Consider the following 26,551-nt stretch of genomic DNA (forward strand, 5'->3'; position numbering starts at 1 on the left):
TCTCTTCAGTTTAAATTAGATTTTTTCCAGATAAATATATGACACATAAAGGAACTACATATCCAACACTGTAGTTAACTTTAGGCTAGGCCTGATAATTACTATATCGACTTATCATTCGATATATAAAAGCTGGAAAAAATATTTTTTGGGGCTCAATATTGAAAGTGATATTTGTGTTCTTTTAGGTGTAATAACATAATATTTGAGCTGTAGAGAATAGAATAATCAGAATCAGAATCAGAATCAGAAGACTTTTATTGCCATAGTCTGTGAACACAGTTCACAAACTAGGAATAAGAATAAGAATAAGAATAAGAATAAGAATAAGTGATTTCTATGCCTAATTATTGCTTCATTCTGTTATTTTTGGGCTGCAGCTCATTAAAAGGCCTTAATGAGACGCGATTATCTTGCATTATTGTTTTAGTGTCAGTGGCAAAAAAATGTTTCAATATTATCATTAATCGTTATACATCTCTGTAGTGTTTCAAAATGTGTTATTGTGACAGGACCTCTACAAGCAAGTTTAGAAATGCATTGAATTCTTTGTCTGAGCAGTGAGTCCATCCTTCATTCTGTCAAATTAGTATTGTCTAAGGCTTAGACAATACCAGCGCTTAGACTCTAACAGCTGGATTTGGGCTGGCCAGGCAATGGGATTCTTGTATTCGTTTTCCAGGTCAGATTACAGTCTTTTTTCAAATGTTTGTGCTCCTGGAGTCCTGCACTATTTTGACTGATAAAGCAAAACTTTTAGTAGGAATTGTTTTTGTGACCTTTCTACAATTGACAGGCTACTTTTCAATGAGGACAGAGCAGTTCAAACTTAATAACATCCATCCAATAGTGTAACGATCTCTTTTCAAAACCCCTAAATATGTTCTCAGTTGCTGTTTTTGCCCGCAATACCATCCTCAACAGTCAACAATATCATGCACAATTTAAAAAATTACTTTCTATTTTATATAGAAATAATACAAAACCCATGTTAGAGCAAAACATTCACGGAAGCAGACTGTCACCTGTCAAAATGCGCAGCCAAATCTGACGTTAGCTCGCAGGCTAACTGAGCCGACTTTTCTGTCCAAAACAATCCACGCGATACACAAATATGAGTCAAATCTGCTGTCCCTGGATCTTTCCTTTTGAATACTGTAAATTCTGAGGCTATAACTTGAAATAAAAGCCGAAAATACGCACTTTCCTCGTTGTGTTGCTCTTAGCTTCCTGAAAGATGGGCGAATTCCCTGGTGTCACGTGTGTCGCCATCAGAACGCGCCGTCGCTTCTGGATGACGTATGCAGCCGCTGCTCTTTAGCTTGTTTTGTTTTTTCATTTTGCGGTGAAAAATCGTAGAAAATGGACACGAACGATCTAGACACGCGGCTGCAGGCTCTGGAGAGTCGCGTGTACGGCGACAGGAAGAGTAAAAGTGGTAAACCGGTGAAGGTGGGTTTATAATGAGTTTTCAAATGACGGAGAGTGATGGGTTAGCCGATGTTAGCACAGTGATGCTAACGCTGTCAACGCCCTTTAGGATAATGTGTAAAATAAACCTATATTCATGGATTTCGATTCCTGTTATATCGTGCCATTTTAAGGACGATTGACCATTCTGAAGATCTAATATTTAGCTTTGAAATGTTAATTGTGGTGTCTACGGTCCTAACTTTTCATCATTCTGAAACCCATGGAGAGAAAATAATTAAACTTTTAGGAAAGCCATACAATTATTGCGCACCACTTGATTGTGCAATTTCTGTATTTGCTCTCAAACCATGTGTAAGGTTGGTAAAGTCTTCTCTTCTAGTCTAGGGTGATCAGACGTCCCTATTTACCCGGGACAGTTCCAGTTCTGGGCTCTTTTTCCCGTGTCCCAGTAGATGTATCCAAAACCATTGATTTGTCCCAGTTTTATACAAAAATGTCCCAGGTGTCCGTATTTTTATTTTTAGTAACAATTAACAATTACAAGTGATTTTCACTATTTTATTAATGCTTAACCACACCAACACGGGTGTGTCCCAGTTTCTAATTTTGAAAATATGGTCACCCTATTTTAGACCTTACAGGCAGACAGGTTGTAAATGAATTGTTACTGAATTATAACTTCAGTTAACTGGAATTTTGACTGACATTTGACTGTTTTTGTTTTGTTTTTCTATTAATTTTGGAGCCAAATTGTCCATCTTCCAAACTATTCCAAGTCTCAAACTCGTATCAAAAGAGCATCACACACAATACAACCACTCCTTGATTAAACAAGGAGCTCTCTATTCTCCATAGTTGGAAATTTGCCCTCCAGAAAAATGTTGACTTTGAGGAAAGATGAAAACTATAATCAATAGATGATATTGTGTGAAAAGTTCATAAATTTAAGCAAACAAACTGAATTTGAGAATATTTGGAACTGGCACACTGTAAATGCTGGATTTATTTGGGTTATATAATGCCCAAGGGGTTGTTCAATGTGGTGATAAAAATCGAAGCCTGAGCTCACGTGATGCTCTTAAATGTTTCCTCTGTCTGACCTGAGGCTCGTCTCCTCTTTGTATCCTCAGTGTGCAGAGTCCATCTCCAGGATCCAAACTGCTCTGGGATCTACTGCCAACAAACGGGAGCGAGTCAAGATCCTGCATAAAAAGAGTGAGTCCAAAAAATTACACCCTGTTCTTTACAGGAGAATGCAACAAACTCATGATTTAAGTAGAGAGCTATCAATGTGCATATACTTTACAGACGAAAACCAGAACAGAGAACATCAAATTAAGAAACATAAAATTAAATTATACAGTCCTGTTTGTTTTTAAGTTAATGAAGCCAGTTTTTATAATATTTCATGTATTATAAAATGTGAAATGTAATTTACAATGCCAAGCCGGCGGTTAACATTGCTTCATAAGAAAGCAATCAACTGATACTTTGCAGGGACATCACTCTCGAGGTGTTCTAGATGTACTCCTATGGCAGAATGTTAAACACTGTCAAAAACAAGACATTTTCAGGAATCTGTGGTCAATACAAGCGTTCATGGTCCTACTGAGGTGAGAGTAACTAACTGAAAAACTGTTGGTTAATGCTACTTAACGTTGACTAATGTTATTTGAGAGGGACTTGTATAACAGCACAAATCCGCTCACCTATTGTAGTTCAAACCAAGTCAGTTCTTTCCGATCAGATTGTGTTAAAATAAAGCTCAGATTAAATTGTAACTTGACAGAGCTTCAGACAGAGCAGTGCTTACACTTAGCATCACACCCCAGAGAATGTTGATGACATCGGCTGCAAAGTATCAATAGATTAAAGAAATTACAGAATGTGCCTCCCTAGAGTTTGTAAATCTGTAGCTTATTTAACATTATACATTTATTATTTGTGTGTGTTGTTTCCAGTTGAGGACCTGGTGAAGTACCTGGACCCTCAGTTCACGGATCACATCTCGCTCCCAGACACCATGAAGCTGGAGTTTATCCTCGCAGGTCAGACCCAAACTCTGAACAGATTTGAACATATTATACATATTATTTTATTTATATAGTTTATAGTTTATATAGTTATATAGTGATAAGCATTAAAAATAATTGATCAAGCAGTGAAAGGATAGACAACTAGTTCAAACTAAAGTAATCAGTTTAGACTAGTGGCTCTTAAACTTTTCACACCAAGTACCACCAAAGAAAAGATTTGGCTTTCCAAGTACCACCAGAACTAAACCAGGTCTATAAAAGGACTATTCTAGGTCTAATCTAGGACTAAACCAGGTCTAAAAGTGGAGTTTTTAGACCTCCTGAAACATAAGTTTCACTAGCTCTAAACAAGAAATGATTCAAAGGAGGGCGGAACGGTAGCTAAAATGAGCTCCGAATGAGACAAAGCCAAAAACTGAAGAGCTGTACCACCTAAAGGAGCTTACAGACCACAGTTTGAGGAACACTTGTTGTAGAACAACGTTTTGTTTATTTTCTTTGTTGTTTCCCAGAGGAGGAGTTTTTGACATCCCAGGCAGCGTTACTGGAGCAGGTGAACTCTCTCCAGCCCCTGCTGGACAGTACCTACATCAGAGGTATCTTCCACTTAATATTAGTATTTTTTACAGATTATTATTATTGTTATTATCTAGTTCAAGAAAGATTTATAAAGCTGATTTCACTTTTTTGAGCGTGGTTCCCATTGAAAACACATCTTCAGTTTTATTTAATTCATAACAGTGTTATGGGGGTTAAAAATATAAGGTTTGGTCAGAGCTCTTTTGAAACCTGGCAGCCCTCATGCACATATATGATGGTATTCCTTTTAAACTGCAGAAAATAACAATGGATTATTTTGTTAGCTTGCTGGTTGCTAAAACATCACTGTTACCAGCAATGAGTTTTCAATAACGCACGTGTTCAGAAGATGCAAATGACTTTATTTTTAGTTCTTAAAGGCAATATAAAAATACAAAAGCGTACATGGATAGTGAACGAACTGCGATCTGGCATCAAGAAAATCATCATATTTTTGCCATATCGCCCACAGCTGACCATAAGTACTTTCTTGTTTGCAGACGTTCCAGAGCACGCCGCAAAGCTTCAGCGTCTGTCCCAGCTCCACATTAAACAACAGGTGCCTCTTAACATCCATGTTTGAATAAAGTCGATGTTTAGGAACCATTTTAACTGAGTGTGCTTTATGGACAGGACCAAAGTGATGCTCAGGCCATGGAGGTCAAGAAACTCTTTGACGAATACAACAAAATGGTACTGACTTTGTGTTTTTGTGTTCAAACATCTGACAGACTGTATTTTTACCATGAAGGGGTTTAAGCAGGAATGGATATTTAATTCATGTACTATTGTGTAGTAACTTAGTATATTCATCTTTGAGTTACAAGGTTGATACTTGGGTTGAACTAGAGGGTAAGTTTTCTGGAGCAACTGCCACCAATTGAGTAAAAAATAATTAATTTAGTGATTAAAGATGCACTATATAACATCACTGTCACCTGCTTGTCTCCGTGGAGATCATTGCTATAGCACCTATAACCAAGAAACTACCCAAAGGAAGGCCAAAAAGTGGGTACATTTGACTCTAAAGATATTAAAACTGTAAAGGACCTCGTTTACCACCAGTGATACACGTACCACAGTTTGAGAAACACTGTTCTAGGCAAAGCAGTAAGATCGCCATGGAGACAAGCAGGTAGTGCCCTTATACCAGAAAAGTTACATAGCGCGCCTTTAAAACAAATACAATGTAGATTTTATTGCCCTCATTTGGGCCCCTAAACCGCACTTTCATTGTGGTTGCACTTCTGGTTAATTGGGAATCCCATTTGTTCCAATAGAGAATTTGGGAAAAGCTGAAATCTGATATAAAGTCGTGTTGATTTCTGTAAAATGTTTAGTGTTAACGTGTTGGTCACATGAAGACTGAACTGATTCTACGGAGAACGGCTCTGTAGACCATATACAACTTATTTACTGTTACGATCAGCCCCATGCAACATAATACGACCGCAGTGACGACGGCGGTGCTCACAGCAATGACATCACGTTGGGGGGCTTCTATATGTATGTCTATGGCTCATGAGTTGACTTGACGACACAATGCAAACATTAGTAAACACAGGCTAAAAAAGTTGATCAATTCGAGCGTTCATGATCCTGCTTAAATATTTAGATTTTCAATAAACAGGTAGTTCAGTTCTTTCCAGTGAGGTTGTGTTAAAACAACGCTCAGATTAAAGTTTAAAACAGCTTCAGACAGAGCAAAGCCTCCATTTAGCCTCACTCCCCAAATGAATGTTCATGACGTCAGCTGCAAGTATCAATAGCTGATTTTATGTGATTGATTTTGTGCTTTTCAGATGTTTCTGCTGTCAAAACAGTTCACTCAGTGGGACGAGACGCTCCGAACGCTGGAGGAAGCCAAAGGAATCAAACCAGTGGAGTGACGCCCCAAAACACAACGCCCCCATGTGGCTGATAGGAGCTCACTACAACTCTGCCATTCACTGTATTATTAAGTTTTGGATTTGTTTATATATTATGTCTAGATTATTTCAAATTCATCTTATCTGGTTTCTGTCTGCTACATACATGCAAACTAGCTACAAGTACCCACTCATTCAATCCTTTTGTATATTATTTAAACATTTAAATTAAACTCTATAAATCATTCACTTCCTCTGCAGTCTCTTACTTAAAGGGCCATATTACACTGTTAGGATAATGTTGTTTCCTCATCAAAACAGACCTGGAGTTGTTTTGTTTCATTCACATGTTTAACACACAAACTCTCAAACAGAAAACACTCTGTTCCACTTTGTGATGTCATGTGGTAATACTTGTCCCGCAGGTATAATAGATACAATAAAGTACTGAACTGCGTAGTATTGTTTTTAACCATCATTCAACCAGCAAAGCGGCTATTATTTAACGTACATCAGACAGGTGATAAGTATTTGTATGAAGAACTGATGTTGTAATGATCCTGGTCATTAAGGAACTCTACACACCCTGAACAAATACACAGCTCCTCAAATATGTGCCATGATAATAATGCATAATAAAATCCACACAGAGATTGCCAAGCACTCTATAAACAGCAACTGACACTTTAGTCATTTTGCACGCAACATTATATTTTAGTTATTCTCACAGTGGTTGAGCTCAACATAGGGGTTTATTTATAACTTTATTATAACTTAATTTTGCCTACATAGTGTCTTTTATAACAGTTTTTACCACCAAATCAGAAGTGGAAAAACACATTTAAACGGCTATTAATTACTGTTTACTCTAACCCTGAGTGTGCACGCTTTGATAATGGAAAAAGTGTCCAATCCTGACCCAAAGATAAGTGTCTGTGCGTAACGACGCTCCGGCGCGGCCCCTCCTGCGTCACTGAACCGGAAGTGCCGCCGCTGTGGACCTGCCCGGCGGACAGAGGAGCACAGAGCAGCTCCGGAGCTCCACGGCCCGCTACAGCATGGACCGAGCGGCCGTGGTGAAGGTAGGGGCCGCGGCCAGTGCCAGTGTGTGCGCGCTGTTCGGAGGAGTGGTCCTGGCGCAGTACATCGTGGCCAAAAAGAAGCGAGCGGGAAAGAAGACGCGTATCATCGAGATGGTGAGTGAAAACGAACCACTGCGTCATTACGTACGCACAGACCCGGAAGTGGGCAGAATAAAAGCACGGACAAAAAGAAGGACAAGAGTTTCAGAAAGTCAACCTCTTTGGCAACAACAGAATAGTTTAACAATTCTAATTTATTCACAATACCCATAATGTGAAGTGATTATAATTACATGTGTTTTGGAGTCCTGGGGAAGTCTGGAAGAATGAACCTGCACTTCATCATCATCATCATTATATAAAATCAAAGGCACATTTCAGCATTTGGTCACACAATTTAGTCTTCAAACTATAAAACTGCTCGTCTGGTTAGAACATGTGAGATTTTTCCTTCTCCACAGAGTGATGGAAATGCAGAACAAACAGTGAAACAAATATAAAGCTGTTTTTAATCCTGTATTACATCTTTACACTATAATTTAAATACAACTCAATGTAAAAGTATTCAGAGTATTCAGAACACAGTATGCTGATTAGACCATGTATCAGAATACTTTATAAATACATTTTACTGCAGGTGTTCAGTTTTCTCTAACTAAATAGATTTTCAAAGTGTTCTTCCATCACTGCAAATGGCCCAATCAATAGGAACATTAGTTGAATGTCAAAGTTTTTCAGTTTGACTTATTCTGACACCAAACATTCAAGATTTTAGTAAAGTTCTTGTCATTACAGCCTAGCAGGGGTGTCGAGGGGCCGCATATTTACACATACTCAAAGCAGGGGCCCACATACAGTATCGATGCACCTTTAAGGCTTGTAGCTTTTAATTTATTTCTGTTTCCCAGTGCAGTGTTTTGGCCTGTCACAATAATCAATATATCAACTTATTGTTCAATACATGACAAAAATAAATAAAAGTACAGTCATAACTCATTACAGATGCAAACTAAGTACTTTTATTGCAGCTCATAATTTTTAACAATAATGTCTGTTTAGATAATCCTGCTTTAAGGTTGTATTTAGGGCTGTTTGGAATAAATTCGTTTCAATATTATCGTTTCTCATCAAGTTTGACTTAAGCAGCATATTGCACTTCCAAATGTGTGATTGTGACAGGCCTAGCAACACTTTATCTTTGAGTTTATAGAACTTTACTTACATTTGCCGCACAAAGGGTTTACTTATGATCGTTCGGGCCAGTTCAGCAAGAGGTTCGAGGAAGAGATAGACCGATATTTCAGGCCGATATTTGCCCTTTTATCATATCGGCTGTTGGCCTTGAAGCTACAGCACAGGCCGAGGGATTGTTTTGGGCGACCTGCTGCCTAAAGAACACACACATGACTACACAGCGCTCTTAAAGGTGCGTGGTAAAAACAAAATGGCTGTGGCTGAGTTTGTAAAACATTTAAATCGCATAATCCAGGGAAAATAATCCAAATCTGTCCTGCATATCACCCCCAAAACATTATCTAATGTTTCCTCTGGATTCTAAACAATCTCATATCGGTCAACTTCCAGTGGACATTGGACAATATTGAAATTTGGCGTCACGATTCCCAAAATAATTGCGATTAACGATTATATCACGATAATTATTAGTTCCTGTCAGTTTAAAAATGTTCTGGATATGTATAATTTTAATGTTATGAACAGTTTCCATATTTAAACAACATCAGCACGTCACTATAGCGCTGGACTTTGTTATAAGTGACAAAAACACAGAGCTAGAAGAGAACATTATGGATAAGTAGCTTTCTGCACATTCTGAAGACAAAATGGTGATTGTCTTTCTTGGCGATTCTCACAATTATATCAAATGTCCCGTGAACGATTATTGTTGACCCTTTTTATCACGATAAACCATATTATTGTTTATTGAGCTGCATTTATCTCCCGGGCCATAGTTTAGACTCTCCTGGGGTCAGGCACTGTATCAATGATGAGTTATAAGTTGATGTAATAAGGCAAAAACGGTCTACAGTGTTTAAGTGTATCTTTGTGCTTTTATTGTGAAATCCTCACAGGAAGTGCTGCTCTGCGGTGGCTGGTGTTTCAAACTGCAGCTGTAGAGGTCACACTTTGTTTTGTCCTTTTCACAAACGACGAGTGAGAGGTTAAATCCATCTCATGACTCTGCCCTCTGTCCACTGTCTTACCTGTCCTTCGGCATATACCCTGTCCTGCCCCCCTTCCTGTCCCCCTTCCTGTCGCTTGTAACTGTCCTGTCCCTGTCCTGTAGCCTGGCCTGTCTCCTGGCCTGTCCCCTGGCCTGTCCCCTGGCCTGTAGCCTGTACTGCCCTCTGTCCTGTCCCCGGCTTGTCCCCCACCTTGTCCTGTGCCCCGGCCTGTCCCCTGTCCTGCCTCCTGCCTATCCCCTGTCCTGTCCCATGCCCTGTCCCCTGTCCTGTCCCCTGTCCTGTCCCCTGCCCTGTCCCCTGTCCTGTCCCCTGTCCTGTCCCCTGCCCTGTCCCCTGTCCTGTCCCATGTCCTGTCCCCTGTCCTGTTCTCTGTTCTGCCCCCTGTCCTGTCCCCTGGTCTGTTCCCTGGTCTGTCCCCTGTTCTTGTCTCCTGTCCTGTTCCCTGTCCCTTGTTGTCCTGTCCCCTGTCTTCCCCCCTGCCCTGTCCCCTGTCCTGTTCCCTGGCCTCTCCCTTATCCTGCCCCCTGTCCTCTGGCCTCTCCCCTGTCCTGTCCCATGTCCTGTCCCCTGGCCTCTCCTCTGTCCTATCCCCAGACCTGTCCCCCATCCTCTGTGTCCATGGTCCAAGCCCTGGTTTAGTCTCTGTGTTTCTGTCCCAGAATGGTCTTTTTGTTCTGCCTTAGTTCCAGATTAAACCGTGTTGTAAATGTTGTAAATGTTGTAAATGTTGTAGGTCTGAACAATTTTGGGAAAAAAAATCTAGTTCAGATTTTTCTGTCAAACACTGGGACTCGATTTGAGATTTATGTTTTAATCGTGGGATTCTGTTCAAAGTTCACATTTTAAACACATCCAGAAGAATTGACAAAAATATTTTGCTTTTTGATGTAGTTTAAATACTAAAATTTCAAGCTCATTCCAATACTGAGCAATAGACTCGATACTCGATACTAATCCGATACCACAATGATAATATCTGATGATAATAGTTCATAACAGTTCTGTCCTGGGTATTTGCAGAGAGTAGTAACAGGAAGGGCATCTGGCATAAAATCAAGAGTCCTGTGATCTAGTAAGGAGGTTGTGGGTTAGACTCCTGATCTATCTTCAGTATAGAATAAGGTCAGAGGTCACAGACACACATGGTGATTCATTTGTGAGGTATTCTGCTCCACCTCTGGCATGTTGTTCTAAGGAGGAGGGACGAGCTCATATCTGTATGTTGTGTGTTTTAAAGTAAACGCCTAGAACCAGGGTTTTGCTTTATGCTACTATGGCAACATCAATTATATAGTAAATATATAGAAAATAGACTAGTTTACACCCATGGACCACTATGAACCTACTAGACACTGAGGGATTACACACATATAACACACATGGGAATAGAAAAGAAAGTACCATCACATTATATAGTCTAAAGAAAGAGAGTTTTTTGTTATCATCGTGGTCTTTGATTCAGAGTAATTCTTTATTATCGAAATTGAGTTTGAAATTTTTGTATCGTGACAACACTAGCTTATTGACTTCTTGCTTATGAAGCCATTTGAATCATTTTGTTGTGGTTAATTAAATAATTTGCGTCGCCTTTGATGTTTCTATCAGATAAGAATGTGGTCACTTTACTTTATTACAGGTTTAAACAAGTCTTTGTTGATACACACTAAAACTGTTTTTCTCCTGTGATTTTCTATTCTAGGCTGTACACTCTGTATAACTAGGACCAAGCTACTGGACTAAACTAGGACTAAATCAGAACTAAACCAGGTCTAAACCAAGACTGAACCAAGACTGAACCAAGACTGAACCAAGACTGAACCAAGACTGAACCAAGACTGAACCAGGACTGAACCAGGACTGAACCAGGACTGAACCAGGACTGAACCAGGACTGAACCAGGACTGAACCGGGACTACACCAGGACTACACCAGGACTACACCAGGACTAAACCATGACAGAAGCAGGATGAACCAGATCTAAAAAGATCAGGTATAAACCATGTCTAAACCAGGACTAAACCAGGTTTACAGTAGGACTAAACCAGGTTTACAGTAGGACTAAACCAGGTTTACAGTAGGACTAAACCAGGTTTACAGTAGGACTAAACCAGGACTAAACCAGGACTAAACCAGGACTAAACCAAGTCTATAGGATAATCACACTTTGTTTCATGTATTACCACGATGTGTCCACTAGAGGTCATCAGAGTGTTGAATGTTTCCACTACAGAATTCCGGTGGTATTTTCAGGAGCAGATTCACTTTATAAATACTTTCCTAAACTGTAGAGGTGTCACATGTTACACTCTACTCCAGACAAATGAGTAGAGCCAGAGTGAACAGGGCAGAGTCACTGCTGTTATCAGTCAGACCGGCTGCTGCAGAGCAGTGACCCCAGGAAGAGGAGGAGGCCTTTTACTTTAAGAGTTGAGCTAGTTATAGTAGGCCTAGTAGCAGACGTAGTAGTAGATGTGTAAGTAGTTGTAGTATTAGTATTTGTAGTAGTTATAGCAGTTTATAGTAGTAAAAGTAATAGCAGTAGTAGTAGAAGTAATAGTAGGTGTAGTAGTAGCTGTAGATGTAGTAGTAGTAGTAGTAGTAGTCGTAGTCGTAGTCGTAGTCGTAGTCGTAGTCGTCGTAGTCGTCGTAGTCGTCGTAGTCGTCGTAGTCGTCGTAGTCGTCGTCGTCGTCGTCGTCGTCGTCGTCGTCGTCGTAACAAGAGTCGTCGTCGTAACAAGAGTCGTCGTCGTAACAAGAGTCGTCGTAGTAACAAGAGTCGTCGTAGTAACAAGAGTCGTCGTCGTAACAAGAGTCGTCGTAGTAACAAGAGTCGTCGTAGTAACAAGAGTCGTCGTAGTAACAAGAGTCGTCGTAGTAACAAGAGTCGTCGTAGTAACAAGAGTCGTCGTAGTAACAAGAGTCGTCGTAGTAACAAGAGTCGTAGTAGTAACAAGAGTCGTAGTAGTAGTAGTAGTAACAAGAGTTGTCGTAGTAGTAGTAGTAGTAACAAGAGTTGTCGTAGTAGTAGTAGTAGTAACAAGAGTTGTCGTAGTAGTAGTAGTAGTAACAAGAGTTGTCGTAGTAGTAGTAGTAGTAACAAGAGTTGTCGTAGTAGTAGTAGTAGTAACAAGAGTTGTCGTAGTAGTAGTAGTAGTAACAAGAGTTGTAGTAGTAGTAGTAGTAGTAGTAACAAGAGTTGTAGTAGTAGTAGTAGTAGTAACAAGAGTTGTAGTAGTAGTAGTAACAAGAGTTGTAGTAGTAGTAGTAACAAGAGTTGTAGTAGTAGTAGTAGTAGTAACAAGAGTTGTAGTAGTAGTAGTAGTAGTAGTAGTAACAAGAGTTGTAGTAATAGTCCGTGCAGTTGTAATAGAAGTGGTAGGTGTATTAGTAGTAATAGAAGTATTAGGTGCAGTAGTGATAGTAATAGTAGTAGTAGTAGTAACAGTAGGTGTAAAAATGGTTGTAGTAGTTGTAATAGTAATTGTAGTAGTAGGTGAAGTTGTAGTAGTAATAGGAGTTGTAGTAATAGTCGGTGTAGTTCTAATAGAAGTGGTATGTGTATTAGTCGTAATAGTAGTTGCATGTATAGTAGGAGTAACAGCAGTAGTTGTAATAGTAGGTGTAGTAGTAGTTGTTGTAGTAGTAATAGTAGTTTTGGTTATAATAGAAGTAGTAGGCGCAGTAGTGGTAGTAATTGTTGTAGTAGAAGTTGTAATTGTAAGTGTAGTTTTCATAGATGTAGTAGGTGTAGTAGTAGTAGTAGTAGTAGTAGTAGTGATGGGTTACTCTCTTTCATTACATTACATGAGTATTGTTTGGAGTCTTTTACATTATTATTCTGTGACAGTACTGCAGTTTTGTTGCTTGTTTATTTGTCACCTGTTAGAACTGTAACTGTGCACAGGGGTCAGGAAGGCAGCCATTTTGTGCCCTCCTGCCCGACCTCTGACCCCACAGAACCGTGCCGCACCAAACGTTATCAACATGTTCATTAAAGTCGCCCTTTGAACTTTTTCTGCAACCCGACGCTCAGAGTGTGTCTAACTGTTTATATCTCTGTGACTCACGACTGACCAACTGACCACTGCACGGACCACGAAGGAGCCGAGGCTTTAGGGCATTTGTTAAATATGGGGCATTATGGTAAATCATTTTATCAGAAAATATCAGCTAAATGTCAAATATCAGTAGCGTTTTTTTCTGACACGCTTTGACGTTACGATTAGATTTGAGATTTTCATAACAGCATTCTGTTCAAAGTTCACATGACAAACAAATAAAAGAATCACATTTCAGAACATGTTTGGACACATCTACACTGCAGGATTAGACGTTCAAAGGACTTTAAGCCATAAGATTAATATGATGAGTTTGTGGAGCCAATCCCAAACTAATAATGAGAAGGTTCAACATTTGTGGCTCATATGTTTGGAGATTTCTTTAAAAACAGTGAATCTCCCATAGAGTTACGTAGGCCCCTGCTCCATCTGAGATTTTAACGACATCAAATTCAACACCATCCTAGTTTATAGATTTTTCTTTGCACACTAAATTCTACTAAAATGTCTTTAGTCTCTCTGTACGCACAATAACACGGGAGATTGCGTTTGGGGAGGAAGTGATGGTACTTCAAAAATGGCAGCCGTTACGATTCACTGATTGTGTTCATTCAAATTGCGATTTCAGTTGTGATTGTCTCGCTGCCCCGGTGGAGCCTCGCACAGTCACCTCTCTCTACATTTGTAATCAATGAAACACGTAGTCAATGCAAAAGGGGGAGTAGTATTAGCTCTGGCAGAAAAGGCTACTGCAGTAAAAATATGAGTATCACTGTGTGTACTGTGTGTACTGGTCTAAAGTGAGCCACTGGTCACTGTGGTTCTGTGTAACTGGAGCTCTTTGGCCTAGTTTCAGACTCAGGAATGTGCTTCCTCAGTCAGACCGAATACAACTCTCTCAAAACCTTTATATAAGTATATGTAGCATTCAAATTCACCACAGGGGGCGCTACTGCAGGTAAGCTCTTATGGACTCAATTGTTTTTATTTAGGCTTGAGGCGAGGGACGAGAGCGTAATCAAAACGGCATCCAGACCCCTGAAAAATGCATAGGTCATGATGAGTTTTAACAACACTGCGATAATTGTGAAAGGAGGGATTTTTGGTGGGAAAGACGGAGATGGAGATGATGGAAATGGACATAGCTAACCTGCTAGCTGCCACGTTCCAAATAACTGGACTGCTCAGAGCTGTCTCAAGTTGGATTAGTGGCCACTCACTGGTACTACAACGACAAAATCTCATAAAGAGCAGCGTAATCACAAACTGCTCATGTTCAGCTGACAGGGCAACTACAATTTTCACAAAGGTCAAATTTTGTGGCGATTTTTACCTATTTTTAGATCGTAAAGTTTTTGTCAGCTCGAAATCCGTCTGTTGTCCTAAAAAACGTCACGTGGTACGACATGAACGAGCGTGTGAGCCGACTGAACGAGCCACACTGTTGTGAATGAGCCACAGGTTTTTTGGTTCAGAAGCTCCTGGAAGCACAAACATTATAATTTGTCATTTATTTATTATTCCCTTGCCTCCTTCGCGGCCGCTTCGCTCGCTCCCGTCGCTCAAAGTCTCATGGCGGGTAGTTCTACTGTGCATATGATGATCCTGGGGTTTTTATTTCACTATTGTGCCCTAATTCCTTGTAAATAAACCTAAATAAACGTGGAACTAAACTGGTTTGGTACCTGTAGCTCGTGAAACTGCTTCACATTTTAAACACACCCAGAAGATTTGACAAAAAGACTGAAATCGAAACTGACAAACAAACACAAGAATCATATTTCAGAACATGTTTGTACAGATCTACTCTACGAGGTTAGCTGTTTTTATACAGAATAAGTCTAAAGAAAATTATGTCCATTCATATTGTCATTAATCTTGTCCATGTTTAGAATCTAACTGTTTTTTTATGTGTTTATGAGCTGTTTAGCGCTTCCTATTTACTATTGTCGAACCTTGACCTTTGCCGATCCTGGTGCTAGCGTGTTTTTAGCCGGCGTGTTTGCTAGCGCGGGAGGGGAGGATGATGAAAATGCAGAGTCAGCCGTAGCGATCGTAACAGCTGACCGTACAGGCGCTAATTGATTTAAGAATGCATGTTTCTCTTGGTGAGGTCAAAGGGCACAGAGGAGCAGCTTATGGAGCAAACTCACAGACTGTTTACACATCGACATGGCTCCAACTGCAGATGCTGGTGTTTTATCTCGTTATTTTATGTCTGCAAATTCAAATATGAACATTAATAACAGACAAATCAGGCGACTTCTTACTGCGAGGTCACTCCGACTAGCGCTTTAGTTTGCCTGGAATCCAGAATCCACACTTTTTCGATACTTTCTGAAGATGTGAGTCTAATCATTGTTGAATCTCCCAGAGTTCACATGGGCGTGATTGACAGGTGGTTTAGCCAATCAGAGACTTGTTCGGTCAGTGTATATCAAAACAAAAATGGCTGCTTACGAGGAAAAAAGAAAGGACAGAAAATATCACAGGACTGAAAAACATGGAGGATTTCTGTAGAATCGATGAGAAGCAGTAAACTGTTCATCTGATGGGAGGGAAATGTGATTTTGTTCAAAATGATGAGTGACCAATGAGCTCCTTCGTGTCGTGTGTATTTGTGTTTGACTTTTTACAGCGCTGTGGCCTGGTTATTTTGACCCGTGTTGACGCCGCTCAGCTGATCTGTTATGATGCTTATTTTGAGCTACATACACACCCTCCTCCCCCCCTCTCGTCCTCCTTCTACCCTCTCCTTCCTTCTCTCTTTTTTCTTTTTCTCTCTCTCTATACTCCCTCTTTCTCTTTCTGTCTGTCCCCCTCTTCTCTGTCCCTCTCTCTACACCTCATCTCGCTCTCCCTCTCTTTCTCTTTCTCCCTATATATCTCTCTCTCTTTACCCCGTCTCCCTTTCCCTTTCTCCCTACAAGCCCCCTCTCTCTCTTTCTTTCCTCTCTCTATCTTCTTCTTTTTCTATTCACCCTCCTCTCCTTTTCTCTCTTTCTGTCTGTCCCTCTTTTTCTCTTTCTGTCTCTCTATACCACCTCTCCCTCTCTCTTTCTGTCTGTCCCCCTCTTCTCTGTCCCTCTCTCTACACCTCATCTCGCTCTCCCTCTCTTTCTCTCCCTCACTATATCTCTCTCTCTTCACCCCTTCTCTCTTTCCCTTTCTCCCTACAACCCCCCCTCTCCTTCTTTCCTCCCTCTATCTTCTTTTTCTCTATTCACCCTGCTCTCCCTTTCCCTCTTTTCGTATCTCCCCTCTCTTTCTACAACCCCATTCCCCATCTCTCTCCCACCCTCATCCTCTTCCCCTCTGTCCTTCCCTCCCCGAATCTCCTCTCGCACCCTCTCTTTTTCTCTCCCTCTTTTCTGTCTAAACCCCTCTCTTTCTCGCCCTCCCTATCTCTCCCTCTCTCAGCCCCTCCCCTCTCTTTCAGCCGTAGCCCCTCCCCCCTGCCTTTAGCCCCTCCCCTCCGTGTCAGCGCTGCTATAAAAGCCTCGCTCGCACAAACAATCTTTTCCCCACTTTGCTGCTCGACGCGAAAACAACAGGCGAGGTAAGGCTCAGAACAGGCGGCCATCTTTAGGACTTTTCAGGCTGCTCTCTGTGGCTTAAAAAACAATATCAAAATTCTGTCACATTCTATATTTTTGTTGTTATGTCTGTTTTTTTATGCAGTTATTTTATATGTATTTAATTCAAGCTAAATGATCTGATGGGTTAGAAAAATGCACATAATTTCACGCCAGCAGAATATGAAGGGTAACCTAAGGAACACTTTAAAGCCACAGTACGTAACATTTTAGACTAGAAATAGACGAAAAATAAAGCATCTTTTGTTGTTGTTATTGTTAAAAACATTGAAAAACATATGTTCTCACTGTGAGCAGGCTCGCATCTCCACAAACCTAACTCTCATTTGGCCTAGGGGAGGGCCTGCTGCTGGTTTCCATGGAAATGTTGTTCTTTTGGCTATAATATTCCACAGTATGACCTACAACTATGTCTATCTCCATGGGGAATGTTCCGAAGTATGGTTTTATCTTTGTATTTGCGTGGAATCGTGCCACCTCCAGAAAGTTATACATAAAAATTGCTCTATAATTGCATAGTTTAGTTTCTATGTGATAAGAAAGTAATATATACAACTAAAATAAAATAAAAGTAAAGATTCATCATTTATTTTTCCTGATTTTTTTGCTTTGCCTTGATAAAGATTTACAATACCTCTATGAATATAAAACCTGCTCTTTTTTAGTAAGAGGATGTCATTTTCTTTATCTTATGTTTGTTTTGATAAAGCTCAAATTAAACTAAAACTGTTCAGGAACGCTCAAATTTTATACAGTTACTCGTCTGAGCGGGTATCGATACTGGGAAAATCACGTATCTAGTTTCAATAATAGTTTTGGTATTGATTAGTATCTGATTTTTGATACTTTTGACGACCCAACTGCAGATACACCCGTGCAGATGAAAACATGACTCTATTGGAATTTTGTGTAGGTCCCAAAAGGAAAAATGAGGATCGTTCCCATTCCTGCCTGGATCATAAAGCGTAGGGTTGTCAAAAGTATCGAAAATCAGATGCTAATTGATACTAAAGCCAGTAGCGAAACTAGAAAACTCCTTGTTCGCAGGTATCGATACTAAAAAAGTCACATTCACAGGACAGAAATGAACCTTTCCTGAATTTAATGTTGAAAATCACATTCTATTGTCTTTTTATTATCATCGTGGAATCGGAATCGGTATCGAGTCTATTCCTTAGTATCAAAATCGGGTTTGACATTTCAATCACGACACAGTGGAGCAGTTTAGTTTCTTTACAAAACTATTCTAAGTGTGCGTGGATCCTAAAGTTAACATAATAATTTGCAGATTCTTATTTGAGTTTTGGCATCACGCTGGGGCAGGATCTGTGTCTTTACGAGGTGCTAAAATCCTGATTATGTAACTCTGCAAACGGCTCCCCCCATGAACCCAGACTGAAGGAGAGAGGAGGGAGGAGGAGGAGGGAGGAGGAGGGGGAGGAGGGCCGACCCCAAAACGGGCCACAGCCAAGGAGGGAACACTAGGTACTCTTTCCAAGAACTGCTTTAAACTTCCAAAAAAACAATCAGGACGAGTGGGATTTCTCTCCACTCTACACTCTCTCTTTAGACAAAATACTGTGATTTTCCACATTAAATGGTAGTACTTTCTCTTCTGTTCCCATGTGTGTTACGTGTGTGTACTCCCTCAGTGTGCAGTAGGTTCATAGTAGTGTGTATGAGTCTGTGTGTCTTATACTTGTGAAAGATACAAATCAACATCAGTCTAAAGATATTCAGGAAAGGTTCATTTCTGTTCTGTCAATGTGAGTTTTTTAGTACTGATACCTGCTCAAATGAGTATCTAGTCTCGCTACTACTTTTAGTTTTGATTAGTATTTGATTTTTGATACTTTTGACGACCCTAGAAGAGGCTGTCAGTCTGCACCACGGGCCCTTTCATCATTTTGTCTGCTAACTTTCGTAACCCTTGATTTCCGTAACCCTCGAGGTTGTGTTGTTGTGTTGTTGTTGTTGCACAGTTGTACAGTGTCGTACAGTGTTGTGCAGGGGAGGGGGGGGCTCTAAATGAGTTAAGTAAGAGTTTAGATCCTGTTTCAACACAGCTCTTCTGCTCAGAGGAATGCTCCCTCCTCTGCCGTGTCCCACCAAACTCCCAACGGCACTGGAACTTTGTCAGTGGCGTTTATAAAGTAGGCGGGAGTTCCACAGTGCAAAAAAGAAAGATTATTTTGGTGTGACCCATACAGTACCTCATACACTGGAATATATTTTAGTACTCAATAATAGTTTGAGTAATCTAGAAGTCTCTCCCGGGCCGTATCCGAACCCTCCTTATGGTTACCTGTAAGATTCTGTACAAGGCTCCTCCCACAAATATGTCACTCATGCTCCCACACGACAGTTTTCAATAAAAATACAAAAAAACATGATGCATAACTGTACACAGCAACTTGACAAACCTGATGTGATGTGCAGTAGTTTCATTAGCAGGATGCAATGTGCGCTGTGAAGGGGGAGTCACTTAGCACGGAGAGCAAAGGGAGGAGGGACTGATCTAGTAGTTAATACCCCAAAGTAGTGAAATACCCCGCTTGAACCGTTTATTTAAATTGACTAAGTGAAAAGTGAGGTCCTTACTATAACTACTCCTCTTTATCTGTCCCACCGTGGGGCAAATAAAGTACAAACACACACAAAACGAAGGATTATCCCGATAAATAAATGTGAAACATGAACTAAACTCTGATCAGTGCCACGTCTGTGCTGTTTTTGTACAGATGCCGCAGTTTGAGAAGAACACAGTCCACATGAAGGACCCTGAGAGAGTGGAGCAGATCATCTGTGGCCTCATCAAGGGCGGAGCTAATAAACTACAGGTGAGACACAGGGGGAGGGGTTATAAACTACAGGTGAGACACAGGGGGAGGGGCTAATACACTACTTGTGAGATACAGGGGGAGGGACTAATAAACTACAGGTGAGACACAGGGGGAGGGGTTATAAACTACAGGTGAGATACAGGGGGAGGGGCTAATACACTACTTGTGAGATACAGGGGGAGGGACTAATAAACTACAGGTGAGACACAGGGGGAGGGGTTATAAACTACAGGTGAGACACAGGGGGAGGGGTTATAAACTACAGGTGAGACACAGGGGGAGGGGTTATAAACTACAGGTGAGACACAAGGGGAGGGGTTATAAACTACAGGTGAGACACAAGGGGAGGGGTTATAAACTACAGGTGAGACACGGGGGGAGGGGCTAATACACTACAGGTGAGACACAGGGGAGGGGCTAATAAACTACAGGTGAGACACGGGGAGGGACTAATAAACTACAGGTGAGACACAAGGGGAGGGGTTATAAACTACAGGTGAGACACAGGGGGAGGGGTTATAAACTACAGGTGAGACACAGGGGGAGGGGACATATACTACAGGTGAGACACAGGAGGAGGGGCTAATAAACTACAGGTGAGACGCAGGGGGAGGGGTTATAAACTACAGGTGAGACACAGGGGGAGGGGTTATAAACTACAGGTGAGACACAGGGGGAGGGGCAAATAAACTACAGGTGAGACACGGGGAGGGGCAAATAAACTACAGGTGAGACACAGGGGGAGGGGTTATAAACTACAGGTGAGACACAGGGGGAGGGGTTATAAACTACAGGTGAGACACAGGGGGAGGGGCACATAAAACATAGAACATCTTTAATATGAATCCATCCTTTTGAGAAAAATAAAATAAAAAGGTTTGCATGTTTCTTCATCCAAAAGGATTTACTAACAGTTTTAGATGATTTGACTTCAGATTAAAGATGGACATAAAGACACGGCGGTGACAGAAGAATCCCACTGTATTCCTAACTTTCTATGTGCCCAATGAGAAAACTATAATAAACTAAAATAAAATGATTTATGACGTTCCTGGTTTCTTCTCTGTGCTCCTCAGATCATCACAGACTTCGACATGACGTTATCCAAGTTCCAAGTCAACGGAAAACGCTGCCCCACCTGCCACAGTAAGAAACCAGGACTAAACTGGGACTAAACCGGGACTAAACCGGGACTAAACCGGGACTAAACCAGGACTAAACCAGGACTGAACCAGGACTGAACCAGGACTGAACCAGGACTGAACCGGGACTGAACCGGGACTAAACCGGGACTAAACCGGGACTAAACCGGGACTAAACCAGGACTAAACCAGGACTGAACCAGGACTGAACCAGGACTGAACCGGGACTAAACCGGGACTAAACCGGGACTGAACCAGGACTGAACCAGGACTGAACCAGGACTGAACCAGGACTGAACCAGGACTGAAGCAGGACTGAAGCAGGACTGAAGCAGGACAAGACCAGGACTGGACCAGGACTGGACCAGGACTGGACCAGGACTAAACCAGGACTAAACCAGGACTAAACCGGGACTAAACCAGGACTAAACCAGGACTAAACCAGGACTAAACCTTGGTGTGTGCAGATATTATTGACTACTCAAAGCTGGTGACAGACGAGTGCAGACAGAAGTTGGTGCAGTTGAAGAACCAGTACTACCCCATCGAGATCGACCCCCAGCTCACCATGGAGGAGAAGTATCCCTTTATGGTCGAATGGTATGCACACGCTTCCACCAGGGGGCGCCCCACACACACACACACACACAGGAGACAGGCAGTCACACCTCTGTCAGTGAGCCGCAGGGCAGCTGTGGCTACAGTACGAAACTTGTAAACTTGTAAAAGTGAAGATTATTGTGTGAGTGTCCCCTCACTCAGCTGATGGACTTGGCCAGCTCTGCTTTGTAAAATCATCAGCAAGATCGATCGATATCAGGAAAAAACGTGACAACGCGCTAGGGCTGGGTGCGTGGAGTGAATGCAATGCAGAAACTTCGATTATTTTTAGTGGACCTTGTTTTTAAAAGGTTGAATATTTGTGCCTGTAGGTCCTTACGTCTGTCTCTGTGTCTGTAGTTCCTTACGTCTGTCTCTGTGTCTGTAGGTCCTTACGTCTGTCTCTGTGTCTGTAGGTCCTTACGTCTGTCTCTGTGTCTGTAGGTCCTTACGTCTGTCTCTGTGTCTGTAGGTCCTTACGTCTGTCTCTGTGTCTGTAGGTCCTTACTTCTGTCTCTGTCTGTAGGTACTTTAAGTCCCACACTCTTCTGGTGGAGCAGCGGCTACAGAAGGACAAACTGCCCGAGGCTGTGCGAGACTCAGACGCTGCACTCAGGTGAGCAGTTTTGAATAGGCAATGGAGGTTATTAATAAAAGGTGAATAATGTCTTTCATTTGAATTTTCCCTAAATGCCAAAGTGTTTTCCCGTTTTTGCAGAGACGGATATGAGCAGTTCTTCGATCGTCTGCATCAGCACAATGTTCCCGTGTTCATTTTTTCTGCTGGTTTGGGAGACGTCCTTGAGGAGATTCTCAGACAGTCCGGAGTCTACCTCCCTAACGTCAAAGTGGTCTCCAACTTTATGGACTTCGACGACAACGTGAGTCCAACCACTGGGGAATCTCACCCACAACCTCCTTACTGAGCGGAGGAGATGGATTAACCACTCTGCCACAGTAACACAGTGTCTTGTAAAAGTCTGCTTTGCTTCTCTTGTTTGTGCTCAGGGAGTGATCCGAGGTTTTAAAGGAGAGCTGATCCACGTCTATAACAAACATGATGGTGCTTTGAGGAACACAGAGTATTTTAAACAGTTAAAGGAAAACTGTAATATCATTCTAATGGGAGATTCACTGGGAGACCTGAGCATGGCTGATGGAGTCCCCAATGTCGAGAATATCCTCAAGATCGGCTTCCTCAACGACAAGGTAACAGTGAGGTCAAAGTGCACTTGGTTTGGTGCTTCAGTGTTTAGAGCAATGGTTGATTCCCCCTCACACTGAGTTCTGTCGTTGCATCTTTAAGCAACTTCACCCAACTTGCCTATGTATGAAAGTGGTGTGGCTGGTGGCTATGTCGTCTTTGAATTATTCTAGTGTTTCTCTTGATGAATAATACGCTGAAAAACATGTATTCAACACATACGCTGGACTCGGATGTCAAGTCAAAGCTCCACTATGTAACTTTAACAGTAAACAGTTTGCAGTGGTCCAATGTTATTCTTCACTTAACCTTATGCATTCTGAACATCCTAATTATTCACCACGATGAGCTTATAAGCACTTTTCACAACTCTGAGACCAGTGACGGTTAAGCTAACAACAGTAGCATACTAACACACACTTCTAACACACACTTACTGGATGCTAACTTGGTCTTCAAAATCCTTCATGGCCTTGCTCCTCCTCCACTCTCTAAATTTTTTACACAGAGTGGTAGAAACACCAGAGCCGCTGCCTCAAACAATCTAGTCGTGTCTCTGAGAAAAAGCTCATCTGCTTTCTCAGTTCGAGCGGTCCAGTTTTGGAACACTGTCCCGCCTCACATCAGAAGCGTGGAGTCACTCAGGACTTTTAAAATCATGGTGAAAAAATTGTTACTTCTGAATCAAGCCTGTGATCATCAAATGTGAAATTGTGCTGCCATGTGCTGCTACTGCTGCCTCATGTGTTCTGTGTTATGTCTGTAGATTTTGTCTGTCTTTGTCACAGTGTTTTACTAATTGCCTACTTACCTGTACTAACTTTTAAAACATTTTACTAATTACCAAACTAACTTTTTATACAATTTTGTATTTTGTGTGGTGGCATTTTACATCTTGCCATAGGGACTGCAGTTGGAAACTAGCTGTATAGCTAATACTGGCGCATTTACAGAAATGTTGATTAATATGCATTGTCCCTATTCAAATAAACTAATAAATAAAATAAATAAAATACTGATTACTGGACAATAACACACTATAATTAGATGCAGACAGTACAGCAGACTTATTTTGACCTCAAGAGCTGCTTATACAATATATATCTGTACTGGGGCAGGACACATTTAGCTCAAATACACCTCAAATACCCTTTAATTGTGTTGAAAAGGTTAACACGATGAACCTGTGCTGTGCAGGTGGAGGAGCGGTTGGACAAATACCTGGATCATTACGACATTGTTCTTGTTCGAGACGAGACGCTGGAGGTGCCCAACGCCATTCTGCAGAAAGTGCTCTGAGTCCAGCCCCCCGCCCACCCCTGCCTCAGAGAGATCGAACCCACAGCCTCTAACGGAGAGGAGACAGGATAACCACTCTGCCACAGTCACACAGGGAGAACGTGCACACTCCACTCAGAGAGATCAGGAGTCTAACCCACAACCTCCTGGTGAGAGGGAGGAGACACACATGTTTCTGAGGAGGACATTAGGACAGGTCTAAATGAGAGGAGACAGTTCCTCTGGTTGTGTCACTCCTGCTCTCTCCCCTCTTTGGATCTACTGCTTGGCACAGACTGGTTTTTAAAAGTGGTGAAGTGAAATTGAATACATTTGATGATCTAGTCCATCCCGGAACATGTTAGTAATACTCTGTGTAGTAAAAGTACATTTTAAGATACGGCGCCACAGCAGTGCTCAAAAGGAGTAGGCAGATGTAAAGGCTTATTATTTGGAGGTAGGGACGGGACGATATTCAAATTTAGTCTCGTGATTATTTTGTCCAAAATAATTGCAATTAACGATATTATCACGATAATTATTAAACCAAGCATTAGTTTTTTTTGTTTTTTTTAAATCACTAAAACATCAAATACCATACAATTTGCAGTTTAACAATAAATGAATAATAAATGTGTCAATTATATAACTCTTAACTATAAAAAACACATGAACCAACCTGAGAAAGCCCCAGAAAAAGGATCTGGTGAAGGACATGCTGCATCAACCATCAGCTGTGCAAAATGGTTGATACTAGCTATTAACTAGTGCCAACCGAGCGATAGAAAGTCGACAAAAACACATACCCATTATTCATACAAATCCAAACTAAAATACTACATTCTATAGTTTATTTCACATGTTATTTTATCTACAATGGATATTTTCGGCTCAAGTTTGTCAAACAAAGCAGGATGGTTGTGTAGTAAATGTACGTGTAAGTAACTGGTGTTTGTCCTTGGAGCCGTTGCTTTTTTTCGGTGGCTCATCTTGTTGGTCTTGTTTTTCAAAGCTAATAATAATATAATACTTCCACACATCAGACTTCACCTTCTAGAGTGGAGGATGTCATCCGAATGCAGATCCACTGCCCACGAGCCATGATGGTGACTGAGGTGAAGAATCATCCCCAATTCAGAACAGGCACAGAAGCTAACAAGTGTCATTGTTATGACAGAGCGACCCCTTGTGGACAAACACAGAACTAACATCTAAACATTGTATTGAACCCAGAAACATGAGTCAGTCTGGTGTCGTAAGGCCGATTATAATCATGTGCAATGATCAAGATTATTAAAAAATGCCACAAACATTTAATTGTGGACCTTTTTGGTCGCGATTAGCGTTATTATTGTATATCGTCCCATCCCAAGTTGGAGGTAGCATGAATCCATACCATAGAAACCCATACAAAACCATACTTAGCACCATTGTCCATGGAGAGAGATACGTTTTATGCCATACTACAAAAGATGATTTTATTATTTTTATAAAGAGACGACATTTCCATGGAAACAAGCATTAGGAGGCCCTTGTCCAGGCCAAATACGAATCAGCTTTGTAGAGATGCAAGCCTCACAGTAAGGATGTATGTTTTTCAGTGCAATGAACACAACCAAAATGAAAAAAGAACATGCATCTATAGTCTATTTTTTGGCTAAAAAGTTACATATCGTGGCTTTAATTGAAGATAATTGACTTCTAAGCTGGTGTGTACTGTTACTGCTATCAACAGTCAGTTTCTGTACCCACCCCACTCCTTTTTATCAAATCATGTCAGTGCCATCTGCGTTTTCACGTCTTAAAATAAACACAATATTTGGAGTAGCCCATCACATTTTAATATGGGCAAATATATTGTATTTTATGTATTTTATAATTAATATTTGACTTTTATTGTGCCTAAAATTGTGACAAAAGTGCTTTTATTTTGAAATTGCCTTCACATTTTCCACCACTGAACACGGTCTGTGCCATGCTGCCTGGAGAGGAGAGGGCTGAGCATATCTTTGATTATTTGCACATTTGTGTTACTTTTGGGCAGGATTTTAACGTCTTGTTTGAGATGGTTGCAAGATTTATTTTTCTTTCTTCATAAAACAATGTATTCACTCGATTTTTAATTGTGGTATTTTACTGGGGATGTAACAATAACCAAGGATAACGCAGTATCGAGTCTCATAGTATTGTCATCATAATCAAAGCTATATTCTCCGCTCTAAGTCCCTCCTCCCTTTGCTCCCTGCGCTAAGTTACACCCCCTTCAGAGCACTATCACAACACAATCGGCATGCATCCTGCTAATGAAACTACTGCACATCGCATCAGGTTTGTCAAGATGTAGAGTATTGTTTTGTATCATATTTTTATATATTTATGAAAAATGTCCATGGGTGACAGAAACTTGTGGGCGGAGCTTTGCACAGAATCTCACAGCTGACAATAAGGAGGGTTTGAAAAGGGCCCGGGAGAGATTTGATTAGTTCAGACGTGCACGGACGACATCTAACACTTCTTCAGGCATGTCTATGATGAGGGAACTACGTTATAATATGGTAGGAGGCTGTTGTTACATCCCTGTAGTTTTTAGAAAGCACTTTAAAGTTGCTCTCTAGCGCCCCCCATCT

General features: G+C 41.1%; 3 protein-coding genes across 6 annotated transcripts in view; 2 read left to right on the top strand and 1 right to left on the bottom strand.

Moving 5' to 3' along the window:
* Positions 1-1,280, bottom strand: part of atg5 (ATG5 autophagy related 5 homolog (S. cerevisiae)) — a 29,135-nt gene extending 27,855 nt beyond the window's left edge. Inside the window, exon 1 of one of the 3 annotated variants that reach the window (XM_033981326.2) lies at positions 1,204-1,280. The gene's annotated coding sequence lies outside the window, so the exon portion shown is untranslated. Of the gene's footprint in view, positions 1-1,025 lie in introns of all 3 variants that reach the window. The other 2 variants (XM_033981325.2, XM_055228132.1) reach the window with 2 other exon arrangements.
* On the top strand, positions 1,265-6,375 carry dctn3 (dynactin 3 (p22)). The gene is made up of 7 exons (XM_033981327.2): positions 1,265-1,452; positions 2,565-2,649; positions 3,396-3,482; positions 3,983-4,066; positions 4,550-4,608; positions 4,683-4,742; positions 5,852-6,375. Exons 1-7 carry the CDS (start codon positions 1,363-1,365, stop codon positions 5,936-5,938), a joined length of 552 nt encoding a protein of 183 aa, XP_033837218.1. The 5' UTR covers positions 1,265-1,362; the 3' UTR covers positions 5,939-6,375.
* A 520-nt stretch (positions 6,376-6,895) lies between these two features.
* nt5c3a (5'-nucleotidase, cytosolic IIIA) lies at positions 6,896-25,898 on the top strand. 2 transcript variants are annotated; one of them, XM_033980911.2, is made up of 8 exons: positions 6,896-7,113; positions 19,599-19,697; positions 20,777-20,846; positions 21,310-21,442; positions 21,969-22,058; positions 22,161-22,323; positions 22,451-22,651; positions 23,844-25,898. In XM_033980911.2, the coding sequence occupies exons 1-8, from the start codon at positions 6,976-6,978 to the stop codon at positions 23,943-23,945; spliced, it is 996 nt and encodes a 331-aa protein (XP_033836802.1). In that variant the 5' UTR covers positions 6,896-6,975; the 3' UTR covers positions 23,946-25,898. The 2 variants fall into 2 exon arrangements, with proteins under 2 accessions (XP_033836802.1, XP_033836803.1); XM_033980912.2 differs by lacking the exon at positions 6,896-7,113 and adding an exon at positions 16,757-16,820.
* Positions 25,899-26,551: the final 653 nt, after the last annotated feature.

This window comes from Periophthalmus magnuspinnatus, chromosome 16 (assembly GCF_009829125.3).
Source record: "Periophthalmus magnuspinnatus isolate fPerMag1 chromosome 16, fPerMag1.2.pri, whole genome shotgun sequence".
Taxonomy (NCBI): Eukaryota; Metazoa; Chordata; class Actinopteri; order Gobiiformes; family Gobiidae; genus Periophthalmus; species Periophthalmus magnuspinnatus.

Excerpts from the sequence above, each read along its gene's own strand:
- nt5c3a (XM_033980911.2), top strand. The coding sequence starts at position 6,976 with ATGGACCGAGCGGCCGTGGTGAAGGTAGGGGCCGCGGCCAGTGCCAGT. Across the intron at positions 19,698-20,776 it reads GCGGAGCTAATAAACTACAG|ATCATCACAGACTTCGACAT; the intron begins GTGAGACACAGG and ends TGTGCTCCTCAG. Across the intron at positions 22,059-22,160 it reads GACTCAGACGCTGCACTCAG|AGACGGATATGAGCAGTTCT; the intron begins GTGAGCAGTTTT and ends CCGTTTTTGCAG.
- dctn3 (XM_033981327.2), top strand. The coding sequence starts at position 1,363 with ATGGACACGAACGATCTAGACACGCGGCTGCAGGCTCTGGAGAGTCGC. Across the intron at positions 1,453-2,564 it reads AAAGTGGTAAACCGGTGAAG|TGTGCAGAGTCCATCTCCAG; the intron begins GTGGGTTTATAA and ends TTGTATCCTCAG. Across the intron at positions 4,743-5,851 it reads TTGACGAATACAACAAAATG|ATGTTTCTGCTGTCAAAACA; the intron begins GTACTGACTTTG and ends TGTGCTTTTCAG.